The sequence below is a fragment of the Caretta caretta genome, chromosome 11 (genome assembly GCF_965140235.1).
Source record: "Caretta caretta isolate rCarCar2 chromosome 11, rCarCar1.hap1, whole genome shotgun sequence".
NCBI lineage: Eukaryota > Metazoa > Chordata > Testudines > Cheloniidae > Caretta > Caretta caretta.
In genome coordinates, this window is record NC_134216.1 from 71,334,120 (window position 1) to 71,352,626 (window position 18,507).

The following is an 18,507-nucleotide window of genomic DNA, read 5'->3' on the forward strand; positions in this document are numbered from 1 at the left end:
TAGAAAGCCAGAGCTCACCTCATATGGAACGTGTGGAGACGGCGTTCCTCACTAGTCATGTGAGGCTTGGGGCAGAGGACTGGCAGAAAAATATCCTGACCCATGTGGTAGGCGGAGACCACCTTAGGGAGGAACGCGGGGTGTGGGCGGAGCTGGACCTTGTCCTTATGAAAAACCATATACGGTGGTTCAGAGGTTAGGGCCCTGAGCTCCGAGACCCGCCTGGCAGACATGATAGCTACCAGGAAGGCCACTTTCCATGAGAGGTGAGACCAGGAACACGTGGCCAGTGGTTCAAATGGGGCCCCTGTGAGATGAGCTAGCACCAGGTTTAGGTCCCACTGTGGAACCAGGGGCTTGGAATATGGGTAGAGACGGTCCAAACTCTTAAGGGCCCGGCCAGTCATACCATGGGAAAACACTGTGTGCCCTTACACCAGGGGATGAAAGGCCAATATGGCCACCAAGTGGACCCTGATTGACGAGGGCGCCAGTCCCTGGGCCCTCAGGTGGAGGAGGTAATCAAGGATAAGCTGGATTGGGGAGGCCGTCGGGGAAACACCCTGGCCTGCCGCCCACCTCGAAAAACAAGACCACTTCGCCACATAGGAGCAGCGAGTGGAGGGCCGCCTACTTTCAAGGACGATGCACTGAACCTGTTCTGAGCATGTCCTTTCCTCGCCACCTAGCCACTGAGCAGCCACACCGTGAGGTGAAGTGTTACTACGTTGGGATGCAGGAGTGGGCCCTGGCCCTGGCCCTGAGAGAGCAGGTCCTGGCGGAGCGGGAACTGCCATGGGGGAGCTACTGCCATCCCCGAGAGGGTCCCGTACCAGTGCTGCCTGGGCCACGCCGGGACAATGAGGACCCCCCTGGCTTTGTCCGTCTTTATTTTCTCCAGGGCCCTGCTGATCAGAGGGAACAGGGGAAAGGTGTAGAGGAGCTGGCCTGACCAGGACAGGGTAAAGGCACTTGAGATAGCGCCCCTCCCCGGAGCAGAACCAGGGGCATCGTCAGTTCTGCCAGGTCGCAAATAGGTCCACCTGGGGAATACCCCACCTTTGGAAGAGCTGGTGAGCCACTTCCAGGTGTAGAGACCACTTGTGCTGAGAGGAAAAATTCCTGCTCAAGCGAGCCGCCCTCACATTCCAGGCCCCCAGCAGGTGGAAGGCTTTTAGGTAAATGTCGTGGGCTATACAGAAGTCCCACAGACTGAGGGCTTTGTGGCAGAGGATCGGGCCCCACCTTGCCTGTTGATATAGAATATCTAGGCCGTGTTGTCCGTGAGGACCCTGACTACCTTGCCCTCCAGGTGCGAGCGGAAGGCCATACACGTCAGTCGCACTGCTCTGAGTTCCTTGACGTTTATATGTAAGGTCAGGTCTTGAGCCGACCACAGGCCTTGGGTTTGAAAGTTCCCCACATGGCCTCCTGAACCCAGGTCTGACGCGTTGGACACCAGCTCCAATGACAGGCCCCGGTCCCTGAACGGGACCCCTTGGAGCATGTTGTTTGGGTGGACCGCCACTCCAGAGAGGTGATCACCGAGTTCGGCACGGTGAGGACTTTGTCCATTCTGACAGTGGCCTGGGAGAACTGCGAAGCCAGCAAGAGCTGGAGGGGCCTCATTCTGAGTCTGGTGTGACGGACCACATATATGCACGCAGACGTGACCCAGCAGTTGCAGGCAAGCCCTGGCTGTTGTCACCGGGAACCGTGTGACTGAGTCGATGAGCCCTTTCAGGGTCTCGAACCTGCCTGGTGGGAGAGAGGCCCTAGCCGACATTGCATCCAGTAGCGTCCCGATAAACTCTATGCGTTGGACTGGGACTAATGTGGACTTGGCGTTGTTTATCAACAGGCCCAGGGCAGTACATGTGGACAAGAGGAGCGCCACATGATCCCTCACCTGAGACCGGGAGGTGCCTTTGACTAGCAAGTCGTCCAAACATGGGAATATTTGGACCCCCTGGCGTCTGAGGTAAGCCGCTACCACCGCCATACACTTAGTATAGACCCTGGGGGCAAACAGTAGTACCGTGAATTGGTAGTGACTCTGTCCCACCACGAAACGGAGGAAGCGTCTGTGCCTCTCGAATATGTGGATGTGGAATTACGCATCCTGTAGATTGAGGGCACTCTACCAGTCCCCGGGATCCAGGGAGGGGATGACGGAGGCCAAGGAAACCATGGGGAACTTGAGTTTCACCATGTAGTGGTCCATGATGGACCTGAGCCACCCTTTGGCCTTCGGGATAAGAAAATATCGGGTGTGATACTCCTTGCCCAGGAACTCCTTGGGCACCGCCTCTATAGCTCCTAGGTCCAGGAGCCGCCCCACCTCCTGCTCGAGCAGAGCCTCGTGAGAGGGGTCCCCCAGGAGGGACGGGGCGGAGGGCAGTTGGGCAGGGAGGAGGTAAACTGAAGGGTGTAACCTCAGGAGATGGTTGTTGAGGACCCACTGCTCTGAGGTGAGCCGCGACCATTCTGGGAGGAAAACACACAACCGATTGGAGAAAGGGAGCTTTATTGGGGGCAGGTCCCTGCTGAGAACTGGTGGGGTAACCCTGAGCGCCCTGTCAAAAACACCTTTTGCCTGCCTGCTTGACCTTAGAAGACTCAGGCTGGGGGGCAGGCTGCGATTGCCATTGCGGGCGCTTTCTGTAGTCCCACTGCTTTTTGTGGGCAGCCTCGTACTTCAGGAGGACAGCCTGGGTGGGAGCCTGCTGCAGCTTGAACTTGGGTTTTGCTGGAGGAGGGACATAGAGGCCCAAGGTCTGGAGGGTCATGCGGGAGTCTTTCATGCCATGCAGCCTTTTGTCTGTTTCCGCAGCAAACAGAGCCTTCCCGTCAAAAGGGAGATCCTGCATTGACGACTGCGCTTCCCTGGAGAGCCGAGAGAGCAGAAGCCATGATGCCTGTCTCATGGACACCGCTAAGGCCATGGACCGTGTGGCCGTGTCCGCTGCATCCGAAGCAGCCTACAGGGATGCCCTTGCAGCCGCCATCCCTTCCTCCACGAGTGCCTTAAACTCCTTCTTATCGCGTTCCCGGAGAGAGTCCTCAAACTTGGGGAGAGATTCCCAGAGGTTAAACTCATAGTGACCCAGGAGAACCTGATGGTTTGCTACTCATAGCTGAAAGCTTGACGACGAATAAACTTTTCTCCCAAAAGTATCCAGCCTCCAAGTGTCTTTGTTCTTGGGGTTTAGGGCTGGTTGCTCCTGCTGCTCCCTGTGGTTGACCGACTCGACCACCAAGGAGTTGGGCACCGGGTGGGTATACAGATACTCGTGTCCCTTCATGGGTACAAAGTACTTGCGCTCTGCCTTTTTAGAGATGGGAGCCAACAAGGCTGGTGTTTGCCACAGGGCATTTGAAATTCTTGCTACCTCTTCATGGAGCAGCAAGGCCACCCTGCCTGGTGCTGAAGGGGACAGCACATTGAAAAGGGAGTCTGAGGGCTCTTCCATCTCCTCAGCGTGGAAGTGGAGGCTTGCTTCCACCCTTTTTTGGAGGTCTTGGTGGGCCCGGTAGTCCTCCTGTGTGACGGAGGAGGGTGGGGATGCAATCAGCTCCTCCGGATGGGACGAGGTCAGTGAGGTGCTTTGGGTGTTATCAGGCACTGAAGGATCCACCACCTGGTCGGACTCCGGGCACGATTCCGAGGACACAGGTCCCACCAACCTTTTTTCTGGCGGTCTAAAGATGGACGCCAATGGTGCTTCTGAGGCCCCGGCCACTGAGTGAGCCCCCACCGGGGGCCATGGTGCCCACTGGGTTGGCCACGACGCTTGGTGCCATTGCGCTTGCTGAGGCACCGGCGGGGCTGGCTGTTCGGGCTGGCTAGCTTGGCCTGTAGACGGGCGGCTGTGAGGGGAGGCCAGGCTGGCGTATGATCCGCTGCTGCCTCTGGACTGGCAGAATCAGCAGTACTGGGATCTATGTAGGCCACAGGACCATGATCTTGATGAGGAGGAGCGGCACCGACGGTAGTAGCTGCTCCGCGAACGGCCTCGACGGGCAGCTCCGCATTGGCGAGACGCCGGCGATTGAAGCCCGGGGCTACGGTGCCTTGGTGGAGACTTGTAATGGGAGTCTGAGCGGGAATGGCGTCGACGATCGTGCCACGACCGACTGTGGTATCTCCTGCGAGACGAGGACTGTTGGCGACGTCTGCTACGGTCCTGCTTCGCGAAGACGAGTAGTGCCGGGACCCATCAGGACAGTCTGGCCGGCGTCGAGGGTGATCTACATGGACTGAGCCCTGAACAGTTGCTGGGCGGTGAGTGTTGTCGGGAACGTTCCCTTGACCGAGACCGGAACTGGGCCAGTGGTGACTGCAGTGATCCCAGCGGCGGCTTGCCTCTGGAATGTGGGACCAACATCGGTGGAGCTCCGGGCACCGGCATGGACATGATGTCCCTGGCTGCCTGGAGGGCTTTGGGCGTAGATGGCATCTGGAGAGGCCTGCTCCGAAGGGGCCGGGCTACTCCTCTCAATGTGAGTCGGAGGCCAAGGGCCCGATGGGGATCGAGGACTACCCGACATGGCCGCAGCCTCTGTCCCAGACTTCCTTTGGTGCCGTTGTGAAGAGGGAGTCTTTCCAGTCCTCTTGGCATGCCCCGTGGACAGGGAATGGTGCTGACTGGACGATGGGACCAGAGGGTCTCTGTGTACCGATGCCACGGTGCCAGGTACTGGTTCGGAGCAGCCTTCCGGTGTCGGGGCCAGCACCGACTCCATCAGGATGGCCCGGAGCCTAATGTCCCTTTCTTTTTTAGTCCGGGGCTTGAAAGACTTGCAGATCTTGCACTGATATGGGTTTCTCCCAAGCAGCGCAGACAATCCGCATGCAGGTTGCTCCTTGGCATTGAGCGCCTACAAGAGCCGCACGACTTCAAGCCTGGGGCGTGGGGCATGCCCCGGCCCAGGCTCAATGACTAACTAAACTAACTGAATTAGCTAACGGACTACAGGTACTACTGAACAAACGAAGATTTCTGGGGATGAGCTGCAGCAAAGCTGGAACTGAGCAGTTCCGATGCACCTTCACTGGCGGCAAGAAGGAACTGAGAGTGGGGGAGTGCAGCCCCCCTTATACCGTGCAAGGCAGTTGCTGCTCCAGGGGTCGCGGGGTGGGGGGGAGGGAGGCGGCGGGAAGCTCCCCCTACGGGTACTGCTAGGGGAAGAACTTCCGGCACTGGTGCACGTGGCAAGCATGCACACTTATTGTGGAATACACATAAGCAATCACTCGAAGAAGAACAGCACCTCCGAAATTAAACTGGCCAATCCTTTGCTAACTGTTAGTCCGTATATTTAAAAAGAATTCAGAATAAAAAAAAGCACTAAGGGAAGGAAATACAGAATCAATTTTGTAGCATTCCACTGCTAGAGAATGCTTTATTCTCCTCTGTCAGCAATAGGAGAAAAGCAGAAAGCTCAAGCAAAGCTTTACATGTCTAACAACACTGTTAGGGCACCTGATTTTTTCCCCTTCTTGGAGGACAACGGTAGCATCTTATGTTGAAAAGAAACACGAAACAAACCCATTTTTTCCTCAACTTCAAAGACAAAACGTATGACCTCATGTTTAATGTGACAGATGAAATACTGGTGAAAAATCAGGGCTTATTATAACATAGCACATATTAATAACAAATTAATGTGAAGTAAACCTGATGAATCAACCTTCATAACGAACACCAAGCTTGCAAAGGTATGTGGAATACAATACCAAGAGGGAAAGAATCAGAACAAGTGTTCACGTAACCCTGGACCAAAGAGAATGCGTAAGCTTTATAAAGCCAAGGATAACAGTCCTTCTATAGCAATGGCTGTACTTACCTTGTGCCTCACAGTCCACACAGTGAGAATTGCCTCTGATGTTTCTTATTGACTGAAGGGCCATGGCCTCATTCTGACTTGTCAGTCGGGACTGTGTATATTTAAAGAAACACACACACAAGAAATAAGAACCCAATGAAAAGGTTTAGACAACACAATTGTCAGCAATGTGAAAAGCAAAAAAATAAAAAATAAAAAAAAAGTTCAGATCAGGGTTGAATGAACATGATCAGGGAATTTGACATCTTTAGTTTGCTTCTCAAAGAGTTGATCCTTTGGCATCTTTAAGTACTGCAGCTCAGTGCCTGACGAGCACAGCTACCCATTTTCATCCATATTTCTGATAGCTCAAACTTTTATTGAAGCTCCCTGCATAGAACACAGGAAGTCTGTGCATTTATGAGATATTGGACTGGACTATGACCAATAATGGGATTGTGTAGAGGAAAGCTGAGCTGAAAAATGAAGCATAGCATTCATGATCACATGTAAAGTACTTTTTGGAGATAAATTATATAACATTATTTATACCCCCCCCCCTTTTTTTTTTTTGCTGGTATGTATGCTTGTGTACTTGAAGACTAAGAGATGGTCTGCAAAGGAAGCTGAACTGAAAGCCTTTTATCATCAAAAGATCAGATTTTATCAGATGGCTACAATGGGTGTTTCTTTCCACTGTGGCCTGCCCATAATCTCTACTTTGACCTGGAGAGACAATTGCCCATGTAGAGATAGCTCGGCCTCAAAACCAGCTAAATCTTGCAATCTCTCCTAGGCAAAAAGTGTTAACTGCATCAAATTATTGCCACTGAATTAAATGAGAGCTCGATCAAATCATATATAAGATAGTTTCAGATATATACGTCTGCTCTGTCAACAGGACACTGAGTTCTGAGATAATCTAATTCATCTCACTTTTGCCTTCCAAGTGCTTCTTGAGCCCTAGTTCCAGAGGTGAATGATAAAAACTTCTCCCAGAAAACCTTGCAAGAAAACCTCCATACAAATATAACTTTTAAGTGTTTTTTTTTAAAAAAGACTCTTGCCTTTATATAACCAAAATGTAATTCTCTCTTCAGTTACTGTGTGTTAAATATTCAAACCAGCATTCTTTACCTCCTATTATATTAACATTTTGTATTAATGTTTGCAGCCTAATTTCCATTGTCATCTTGTTATAATGTACTGATCTCAATGAAGACAGGCCACAGAGAAATAAATAGGCAGTGATTTTTCTCCACCTCAGATATAAAAAGTCATTTTTTTAAAAAATGGGAAGTAAATTACATTACAATGATAATTACTGTGGTCTGGTTTACCCCGATTATACAGGTAATAAAAAAAGCAGTCATGTCAAAATATAGGTCCCGTTCTTAACAACAAAACAGAATATAAATCATTGCAGAAGTTTCTTTACATAGATAGCAAAAGGATCTACAGGTCTATGAAAAGAATCTCCTCGCTCACCTCCTGTTTTCTAGTTATTAAACGTTTGAAAAATCAAGAGGTTCAAGAATAGCAAACTGTCAGCCCTCTACAGAAAGAAACTGTTTGGGTTGGGGGGAGGTATCAGAGTTTACAATAAATTGTTTTGCAGAGAAAGCAGAAGAAATTGCTTGTGCCAAATATGAATGTGATGGGGGAAGCCTATCCCCAGGACACCACGAAAAGGACCATGCTTTTGCTTCCTGATTGGTTTCCCCTGAGACTGGCCTATTAGCAAAACCACAAAGAATAAATTACATTTAATTAAAGGAAAGAAAAACTACACAGTAGCTTCAGAAAAACAATTGATTGTTACTTTTGAAATGTGTACCACCTTATACACAAGTCTGCTCCTACTCACAGGAATAGCAGTGCACATTACTATTAAGTAATCCAGAGCATTTGATGGAACATTGCCATGGAGAAGCCCAGTAGCATCCAGTAGAGACTTAGCTTGTAAATAAGCTGTTCTTTTCTCAGCCCTTAGAGGCTTTCCCATAGACTTCCCCACCAAAATACAGTTTGTATTGTTAGAGCAAGTGATCCAACTAAAAGAGTATTCTACATCTAAAATGATGAGAGATGGGAAGGCAAAAAAAATTAAATAATTTTAATTATTTAAATATAAAATCAGAATGTGTAACGGGATAAAATGTTTCATATTGAATTATTTCGGAGGCATACAAGTTTGCATGGTTTACTTTTCCTTAGCTGTGTCCAACAAGTACATGCACCTTGTGGAATATGTTTACTTTTCACAATACCCTAGATCCTCAATTATCTCTAATGATCAATGGCCCTTGCTCACTTTCAGTGTGATGTTGTGCACCTTACCTTATTCTTACTGCTCTCACATGACTGTAAACTGGCCAGGATCTGACTCTCTATGGCTTGTACCCACGCATCTCTTTCTTCATATGTAGTTGCTTCAAAGTGCCACGTCTGGCCGGTGAGGGAAACGATAATAAACTCAAAGTTTTCTTCTTGTTCTGAAAAACAGCAGTGGGATGAACAGTTTACATTTTATGAAACCAGCAATCAATTCTAAAAACTGTCTTTTACTTGGACAGAACCTCTATGGTGTTACACTCAAAGGCAAGTTTGGACATCTGATTCTAATCCAAACACATCTCTCCTTTCGTGAAGCATCACGCTTTGCCAGCAAATGCCTCAAAGATTTTGTAGTTTTTTATTGGTTGTTTCCTGGCTTCATAACTTTATTTCATGAGGATGAAGTACCAACTATTTTAGGGAGACCTTCAAATTTTAGTAAAAACCCCCAGCCTATATTCTGTTAACCTTCAGAGCTATCTAAGAACCAATATTTGAAGTAAAATCAGTCTAATGTAAAATCTGCTGAAGCACTTAGAAAAATAACTTATGATGAATGTTCTACCAAATAAAAAATGTATAATACAAATCCTCTGGAGTAAATTTTTCTCTTGTGTATATGTTACATGTATGTATCATATACAATATACATCATACATTTTAAGTGCACATGCACACAGCTGATAACTGTCTTGAATAATATCTTTTCCCCACAGCTCAAATAAATTGCAATACAGGATTAATTACAGGATTAATATTAGTCCAATACTTTCTTCTCAGCAGCTCAGGGAGACTAAAGGAGCCGTGAAAATGATTTGAGGAGCCAACAGAAAGGGTCAATGGAATATCCAAGGATAACAGGAACATAAGAAAAATACTTCAGGGTCAGGGGAACAAACACAGTGTAAGAAAGTATCAGCGATATTGCAGGGTTGGACACACAGATTCCAAACACACTTGGGACACCCAAAGACAAATAAAAAAAGTTCAAGGAAGCTGAAAAAAGCTCAAGGAATCATGGAACAACTAGAATAAGAGAGCATAATGTACCAGTGAACAAAAAGTATAATGGGTTTGCTTTAGAGAGGGATTTTATGTTCACTTGTCTGCCAACGACTTACACATTTACAGCCAAGAAACTTTTGCATTATTTTGTCATTCATAAACATGTACAGATAAATGACAAGTATAAAAATTAGTCCATTTAAATATAGCTCAACTGCTGACTGGAAATCATTCCTTCAATCTCTGGGGCAACACTTTTCCCCCAATAAACTCAAACTCCAGTCCACAGGCCGAGTGTCCACTCATGTAAATTGGTGGAGCGCCACTAACTTCATTACAGCTTTGCCAATTAAAAATCAGTAGATAATTTGGCCCCAAATTTAAGATGCCCAGGGTTCACTTTTACTTAAATGACGTGTCCAGGACAGGTCAGGCCCAGCCTGGCTCAAAGAAGAGATCTATCAAAGGCTGGACAAAAGGTTCCCTCAGGCACAAGTCAGCTTTGAGATAAGGCCTGTGATTGCAAGGGGAAGAGAATGCAAACATTATATTGTGGTGAATCAGGACACCTCAAGTTGGCCTTTTAAATCAAAACATAGAAGGGTAAAAAAACCCAGCAAAGGCTTATGAAAGCCATGGCTGTTTGGCAGGCTCATTTTTGTAACCAGCTGCGGCTTTTAGAAGTACTCCCCTGGGGCTGGCCCACAGTTTGAATTATATGTTGCAATTATTGATCAGGATGCCACATCAGTGAATTACAAGGAGTCCCAACTTTGTGATTCATTGGTTTGGCATCAAAATATTGTGAATTACAACTTTTAAAAACATGATTAAAGAAAAGAGAGAGAGATACAGTCCCTCCTATCCACGCAAAACAATGATATACTGTTTAACCAACAGGAAAATCACAAGGGATCACTAACTTTACACTACTACATACATTACATAATAATACACTATCTGTTTTCCCCTACTCCCCCCAAAAACAGTGTAGCTGGAGACCACCACCAAGGAACTGCAGGAATCATGTGACACCATGCCCCCTCTTGTCACTGGGCTCCAAGAAAATAAAATATTCTAAGGCAGAATCAGCTCTTGAGCAGAGACGCAGCCAGCATGAGCAGACACAGCAGCAGACACTGATATAGTCCTGAGAGAGCTTTCTGCTGCTTTTACTCTGAACATTCTTTCCCCTTTGGTGACTGGCTGCTTATTCCAACCCCTCCTCCATGCACCTTCCCTTCCTCTGACTTCTCCTGCCACCACTTATCTTCCACACTCCATCTGTTCTTTTATTAACTCTTCTAGCAGAATCTTCCCACCTCTAAAAAGTTAACAAACAAAAATCCAAAATAAAAAAATCATGGAACTAACATGGCGCTAGGAAACCACAACATTATGCACACTGCTTGCTCGTTATATCCCTTGCCTCTCACCCTTTTTTGTCTTGCTTATTTTGATTGTAAGCAATTTGGGGCAGGGATTGTCTCTTACTCTGTGGCTATGTCTTCACTACCAAACAGGTGACATTTTTACAGCAAGATAACTAGCATGTATTAGCTATCCTGCTGTAAAACCCTAGTGGAGACAAGATGCCTGTAGTTTTTACCACGAGGTAGCTAGGTGAGGTCAGCATTCTCTCCTGACTACGGTTGACCTCACAGTAAAAAACTACAGATGCTGTGTCTCCTCTAGGATTTGACGGCAGAATAGCTAAAGCGCATTAATTATTCGGTGGTAAAAAAAAGCCCTTTTTTAGCAGTGAAGACACCTCCTGTGTCTTCCATCTCTGTGTGCTCAACACAATGGGGCTCCAATTTCAGGTGGGTCTAGGCTCTACCATCATCACAAATAACAATTAATTTACATAAATACTGGAAGGAAGACTTCATAATCTACACATGTGGTGCCATATAACTTCAGTGGGAATTTGCCCAAGGAATGAGTAAGAACTGAAAATGAGCTCAGGAATTGACCCAGAGAACTGTAAGGGCCAAGATCAACAGTTTTTCTCCTTAATTTGAGCCCTGATCCTACAAATATTCACTAATGCGGAGTAGTCTTATTGACTTCAGCAGGCTTACTCAAGTGAGTAAAGTTATGCATGAATGAAAGCATGTAAAGGATCTGAAATCCAGCCACATTTAACAGTAGCTCTCATCAGGGTTTATTTATTTAAACTTTCTGTAAGAAGATTCAACTCGGCAACCTCCTAGTTGGACATCGATATAACTACTCCTATGCCAAAACAAGATGTGTAATGCCAAAATACATAGCCAGATTCATGTTACATAAAATACTATAGTTAAACCATGGATTTACTTCTCACAGATCTTAGTGACATCCAAATCTTGTGATTATGTCATCCAAACTGCTTTCTTGAATTATTAGATCGTTGTTCACATCTACGATGTATAATCTCTATCAAAACTAAAGTTACATTAACAAAATAAGTTATCTTACAAGTGCTGTTGAGGGGGAAGAGAGCCAGAACAAAAAATGTGGAAGGCTAGTTTAAGAAGAGAAAGGGAAGGATCCAGCCCCTGTTTTAGCAGCTTCCTGTATTAAGGAGTCCAACTTCGAGAGTTTATCATTACTACTCTTTTTAATGGTCTCTAAGGGATTAATAGGACTTTCCTTCAAACATGCAAGTATTGAAGAATTTCTATAGGCCCAGTGGCACCACCTCTGCCACTTAAGAAAAACCTCCTGGTGTATATTCTATAAATAGGCTCCCATATATTTGTACAAGAGAAATATATCTGCTCAGCTACAATATGTGTTGTCAGAGAAGTGAGAAGCAACAGCATATGGCAAAATTTTCAGTATCGCCCCTTTCAAAATGAAAAAATGCACTGAGTGCATTGGCACTGAGGCAACTCCTTTGCTAAGCATACAGAAGGTCCTGTGAAGATCCAAGAGATCTTCATAGAAAAATAAAATACGAGGAGCATAATGATGCAGAGGGGAAACCCCCTCATACTTAAGAAAGGATTGATTTTTGAACACATATACAAGTTATGAGAACTGTGTGGAGAATGATCCTATTTGTAATTCAACTATATTTTAAGTTGGTATGGATTTGGGAAGTCTCTGCTAATTGCTTGGTGACTCAGATGAAAATTAAAAAAATGTTTGATTAAATTCTCTTACCTTTCATTGCTTATATCCTACATCATACTATGGCTAGAGAAGCTAACTTCGTAAGTGGGAACAAGGGATTTGGGATTAGGAATAAATTCAGCAATTCAGCCAGTTTTATATCCAGTAAAATTTGGCATCAACACTTGATCATGTTTAGGCACTTTATCTGGTTTTCTGACAGAGCCAACTGCTCTCTTCATTACTAATTATTCTTCCTCCTTCCCCAGTCCAAGTATCATAGTAAACTCTGAACATCCATAGTCAACGACAAGGAATTTAAAATGAGAGTAGATTACAGGCAGAATGTAGTTCTCACACATTAGTATTCAATGTTGGCTTTGCATTAAAGACTTTACAAGAATTCCTGTTATACTCTAGGCAGGCATTCTTGACAGCCAAGGTATTGCAGGCAGAACTGACTTTGGTGTTGAACACACAGTATCCCTTTCTAGACAACCAGAAGTTAGAATCTCATTTGGCCAATGTGATTTTCCATCAATATGTGTCTCAACTGCCAGTTTTGCTTTTCAGGAATATTTCAGTCAACTTATACATTTTTCCTTGTTTACGGAAATGTCTACCAAATACATTATGTACAAAACAGTCTCGTAAGAACATTGCATGGTGTCAGACAGAAGCACCTTTTGGAACGTTCCATTTTTACATACAAACTATCTTTTCCCAAAGAATAGTTTTGATACACAAATTTCTTGTTTCATCTCCTGACCCTCTTTGATGTGACCAGATGACATTGTGACAGCTGCCATCTTGGCTGACACACTGGGGTATGAGCTGGGAACCTCAAAGCTAAACCCAGAAGTCTCCAGCTAAACTCCGTATTATGGGCTCTAACATACTCATACCCTTTGTGGCTCAGGCACAGAGGGCACAGATAACACATATAACCAGAGGGTTATTACATGTACTCCCATCTTGGTAAAAGGGGCTATGTAATTTTTTGGATTGAGCTACAATTCTATTTTGGACTGAAAACTTGCCAAAATGTTCACCACAACCGGCTGAGAGAGGCAACCCATGAAGGAAATGGAAGTTAGTATTCTTTTTCACATGCCCTCCACTTTCGAATTTGTTCCCCTCCCCAGAAAAGGGGGGAGGAGGCTAAAAACAGGAGATCAGAAGTAACTGCACCAGCTGAAGATCTCTGTTCTTATAAGTTTTTCTGTTTAAACTATTCTAAATACGGTAGACTACTGTTTCAAACCTGTGATCTTAAAATAACAAATATACAGCGTATTATATGTTACTGTGATTACACAAATGCATGCACCGCTAGGTCATGTATGTTTAGAATTTTTAAATGCTACATACACAGAGAGAAAAATCCATGTAACAAAATAAGATGAAATTGTTGGGTTTTACCCAGCAGTGTTATACGCTGAGCTGTTTAAACCCCTCCGAGTCTAATCACAACACTTTATCAAACAGGTTTCCGTGTGTAACAGTTATTCATAGAAAGGTCCACTATAATAGTATTTTAGCACCATCAACCTGTCGAAATCAACCTGCCCAATTACTCCAAACTACATTAATAACACCGGATATTACACTAATTGTGTCCAGTTTCTATGCAGACGAGGTCCCACGGGGCTAATTTTGCATCCTCAGGGGCAAGCAACTCAGCCATCAAACTGATTTCACAAGGAATCCCTCCTCATTACACAAGTCCAGGCTGTCAAACATTTTTTTTTAAAAGGTTAATGGGCCAATCAGTCATCAATTATTTCCTGGAAGCCTAGCAGACAAAGGGTTAAAGTGCTAAAAAACAGCTGCAATTGTTTTACATTTGGAAGTTGTTATCAACAGGAGATGTCTAACGGGAATATCTTTTTGGATGGGAAAACAAGGAGTTGGAAAGAGCTGGAGGGAGACACATATGTATGGATTCCACTGCATTATAATTAAAGAGTAATACATCACTGTGATGCTTTTTCAAAGAACCAATGAGAACTGGATATCCAAGACAATGCATATTAGAAAAACTGTAGAGTTCTCTTAAGTTTCAGTGTAACAGCTGCCCCTTTCATGTTAGAATATCACTTCTTATATTCCAGATCTAGCTTTTACTATTTTCCTACACCACCACCTTTAATTTTGCCTAACATCTTCAGTTATATGTGGTTATCAGTTACTTTCGTTGGGGCAACAGGAAAGTTATTGCATCAACAACCTACCCACCCTAGGAAAGAAAGAAATATTCCTTATATACCAAGTACAATACAAGTGAAAACAAACATTGATACACCATATATAAATGGATAATACTTCTTATGGATTCAATGAAATAACACTTACAAATGATTATTTCAGGCTACCTCAGTGGATGGATCCCTCAACGCTTTTCTTTTTGGATAAACTTTATTCTCTGTCAAGAGATATCTCTGGTATCCCTTCTGTGTAAGCCCATAAATGCTAAGTGAGGAAGCATCCCAATGGAAAACAGACAAAGGCAGTGGGTCCACAGTGAATGTCATTAAGTGTCTTCCTGTTCTAACACTCAAATAGCAAGTGGAGAGGCCTAATTTGATGAATTATATTGGACATGGCCAAGGAATAAGATTCACTCAAATCACTTTCTTTTCATAAAGGCTATACCTCTTCCCAGAAAACTTTTCAAATGTCAATCGGCTTTTTATCTGAAAGAGTAATTCTAAAATCATGTCTAGATCAATTTGTGATCGTAGGTGCCATATCCAGCATTGTCTAATCTAAATGACGTGAGTCACCTCAAACATATACTGAGCTATGCATCCACTGGTGGTGGTGGTTTGTATCATGGTAGGTCCTAGAGGCCTCACCTCAGATCAGGGTTCCATTGAATTAGGCATTATGCAAAGACATAGAAACAGTGCCTGCCCTGAAATACTTAAAATCTAAAGAGACAACAGGGGGAGAAAGAGAGTGAGAGAGAAAGAAAGGAAGATTTTGCAGATTCGTAACTAAGGTACAATGGGAGTAAGGGATATTTGGTCTGGAAGAGGCAGGAAGTGAAACCAGACTTCTCAAGTCCCAGTCCAGTGACTTAATCATAAGATTAATCTTCTTTTCATGGTACCAGGTTTCGTATTTTTGGGATGCTGATCTTACTATAATGTAGCCATTATCACAGGTACATCAGGCTGGCTGCTTACTTGTTAATTAATAAATACACTGCACATTTAGATTGGATGAGTCAACTAACTTTGCAACAGGGACCATGTACTTTTCCTTTAAATATAGCAACAAGTGATGGGTCGGACTAAAGATATTGGTATATTTTTAATGATCCAAAAACATCTTCAACAGTTGGGACTGAAGCTTGAAACCCATTCTATTACACGTGCCTGAAATGACATATTGCAAGCTTAGTTTTCATAACAATGTGGTATCAAAGACTGATTTAAACTTCCCCAGCCAAGCCCTCCCCCACATAAAATTCCTACCCACCCACTCTTTTGAATCAGTCATTTGAAAAGACTTAGGGTTGCAGCAAAAAACTATATTCATGCCCTAAAATAGGCAATAGATATTTACACCCTACCCATATAGTTGTGAAAGAAGTACAAAACCAAAGGTATTTGTTTTAATTTATTTAGGTACTTGATAATTTTTGCTATCATTACCATTTGTCACTCAGTGTAATTTATCTTCATATCTTGGAAGATTATAAGTATGTTTATTAGCAGCCCCAATTAAGGAAATAAATTTGTGCCATGTCCCACTGGGCATGACTATGCTAATACTTCTCTCCCCTCTCCAAATCCAGTGGTCTAAATCTAATTAGTTTTGAAATTCAACCCTATCAGGTCAATGTGACTCTGCCATTAGTCACCCACAGGTATTCTGGCCCACAGCTCTTGAAAAAAGATTGTGATCTACTGGATGAATTATATCACCACCCTTACATGACAAACTGGAGACAAAAAGCTTGTTATTAGCTCAGGGGAGTGGATTATTTTATTGTAGGCATTCGTTGTTTTTGTAGGGCACTTGGGTTTGAGGAAATACATAAAATCATTTTCAGTCAGTTTATGCAGGATATATGTCAATGCTAGATGGATAATTTTTCTAATATTTTTAAAAACAATTTCACATTTCAGTTTGCAGTTCTATAGTTTACATTTCAAAGTGGACATATAATTCAAATGTTAGGAGTTTAAGTATATTTAAATGTGACAACGATAGTGTCAAGGCAGCAAAGCCATTGTTACAGCTGAAATGTCACTTCTGTATTACTTTTTTAAAGAGACTGTTTCATAAAAATCTGTTCAGGCATTTTGGAGTTAATGGACACATTTTTTCATACGATTAGATGTTTTCAGATTTTTTTTATACTTCGTAACTAAAATACAACTTGGGTTTAACACTCAAAACTTGTCATGCATGCAGTCCTGAATGAAGACTAGAAGAAATGTGGTTTTGATATAATTATAGATGTTTAAATATAGCATACTGAGCAAACACAGCATCAGTTTCTTTAATTTTAGAAAGTTACACCAGTGTACAATGCTCCAAATGTGCTGATCTCTGAAAAATCACATTTGTATTTAAACAGCATAACTACGATAATTGAAATCACAAAGGTGAGAGGGGTCAGGTGTCTTTTATAAACATACCAAGTTTATATTATATACCTTCCCCTCTAAACATTTTGGATCTTTCACTCAGAGTGACCATTGCTTTGCCTACAATAAGAATTCAACTTGTCACTTCTCTATGGTAGAATAAAATCTTAAACCTAATGTTTGCAGCAAACCCTAATAATGGCCTTGCAAACGTAGAACTAAATCAGTGAATGAATATATAATGGGAGTCTCACTAAATTGCAGGTAAGAGCAAGGGGGCAATTCCTTGAACACAGACAACCTTATTGGTCTAAACAGCTTTGTTCTTTTCTGATTGTAGAAGTTAGACAAATTTAGTCCCTTTTATTACTTGGACAGGTACTATTGTCCAAATTTTGCCCTCAATTACATCCACAGAACTCCCAGTGAAATCAGCATAGTTGGTCAAGTCTAAATGAGGATGGAATTTGGGCCCTGGGGTGTAAGGATGTTGAATTGCTGGGATTCCACTGGTCACTTTTAGCATATATTACCTATTACGTATTAGTGACCTAACGGTAACACCCTAGGGAGTGAGACCTGGCTTCGTTCCAGCTCCTGCTAGCTCTCTTTCTCTATGGGACTTCTCTGCATGTCAAAAAATTAACAGTCTATTAGTTTTCAATTGTGGTCCGCAGATGCTTGGGGGTCGCAGACTACGTCTAAAATTTCCAAAGGGGTCCACATCTACACTTGAAATTTTTTAGGGGGTCTGCAAATGAAAAAAAAAGTTGAAAACCACTAATCTAAATCCATGCTGTCATGGGCTAGGATATTGACAAGATCACAGTTAAGAAATGATGAGTCTAGTCAGTTTGTGGATGCAAGAGTTCCAACAGAATACTTGTAATTTTTGGGCACAGTGGCATGCATAGCAAAATGGACTAGCCGCTTCACTACATACTTAAGGATCTGGGCAGGCTTATACAGCCCATGTTGCTGTGACTTCACTGCTATTGTTACTTGAGTTAGCTAGATCAAAGCTAGCTCAAGTCTGTCTACATGTGCTGCAGTCAAATCTCTGATTGCAGTGTAGACATACATACCATTTGAGTGAGCCTGGGGCAAGCTTGGAAAGTGGTGGGATCCATAGTATGGAGAACACAGAGAGATCCATTGGTTATGGAAGTTGTAGCAACCAACGTTTGGGTGTCCAGATGAAAAAGGTTTAAACGCAACTGAACAGGCATATTCTAAAGCATATCTGCTATTTTGGATTGCCATTTCCTATTACCATTTCCCTTTTTGAAAGCATAGTTATGTTAATATGGAGCTCTGTGATGTTGTATGATTAAAATATGATGATGTATATCACCGTTGCTACCAATGTTATGTAATTACAACAAATTTATATGAAATATGTCATGTAAGGTATCAATGGAAAAGTTATAATCTATCAAATATGATTATCTATTTGTACGTATGTATCGTCTTTGTATCTAAAGTTATGAATATTGACTATGTATTAGTATTTCACGTGTGTTTGCTCCTGGGATAACACCCACAAGGTAAGTTACATCCAGTTTGGCCAGCACATTGTGAATGGACTATTCAAACTGATGGCCCATTAAAGGACACTTAAACTACTGAG

At 43.5% G+C, this 18,507-nt stretch overlaps 1 protein-coding gene across 8 annotated transcripts in view; it reads right to left on the reverse strand.

The window, feature by feature from the left end:
* AGAP1 (ArfGAP with GTPase domain, ankyrin repeat and PH domain 1) overlaps positions 1-18,507 on the reverse strand; it is a 707,317-nt gene that overhangs the window by 76,372 nt on the left and 612,438 nt on the right. For all 8 annotated transcript variants that reach the window (XM_048870105.2, XM_048870104.2, XM_048870107.2 and 5 more), the window contains 2 exons: positions 8,170-8,324; positions 5,851-5,941 (listed from right to left, as the gene is read on the reverse strand). In XM_048870105.2, the coding sequence (XP_048726062.1) occupies positions 5,851-5,941; positions 8,170-8,324 (246 nt within the window). The remainder of the gene's footprint in view (positions 1-5,850; positions 5,942-8,169; positions 8,325-18,507) is intronic.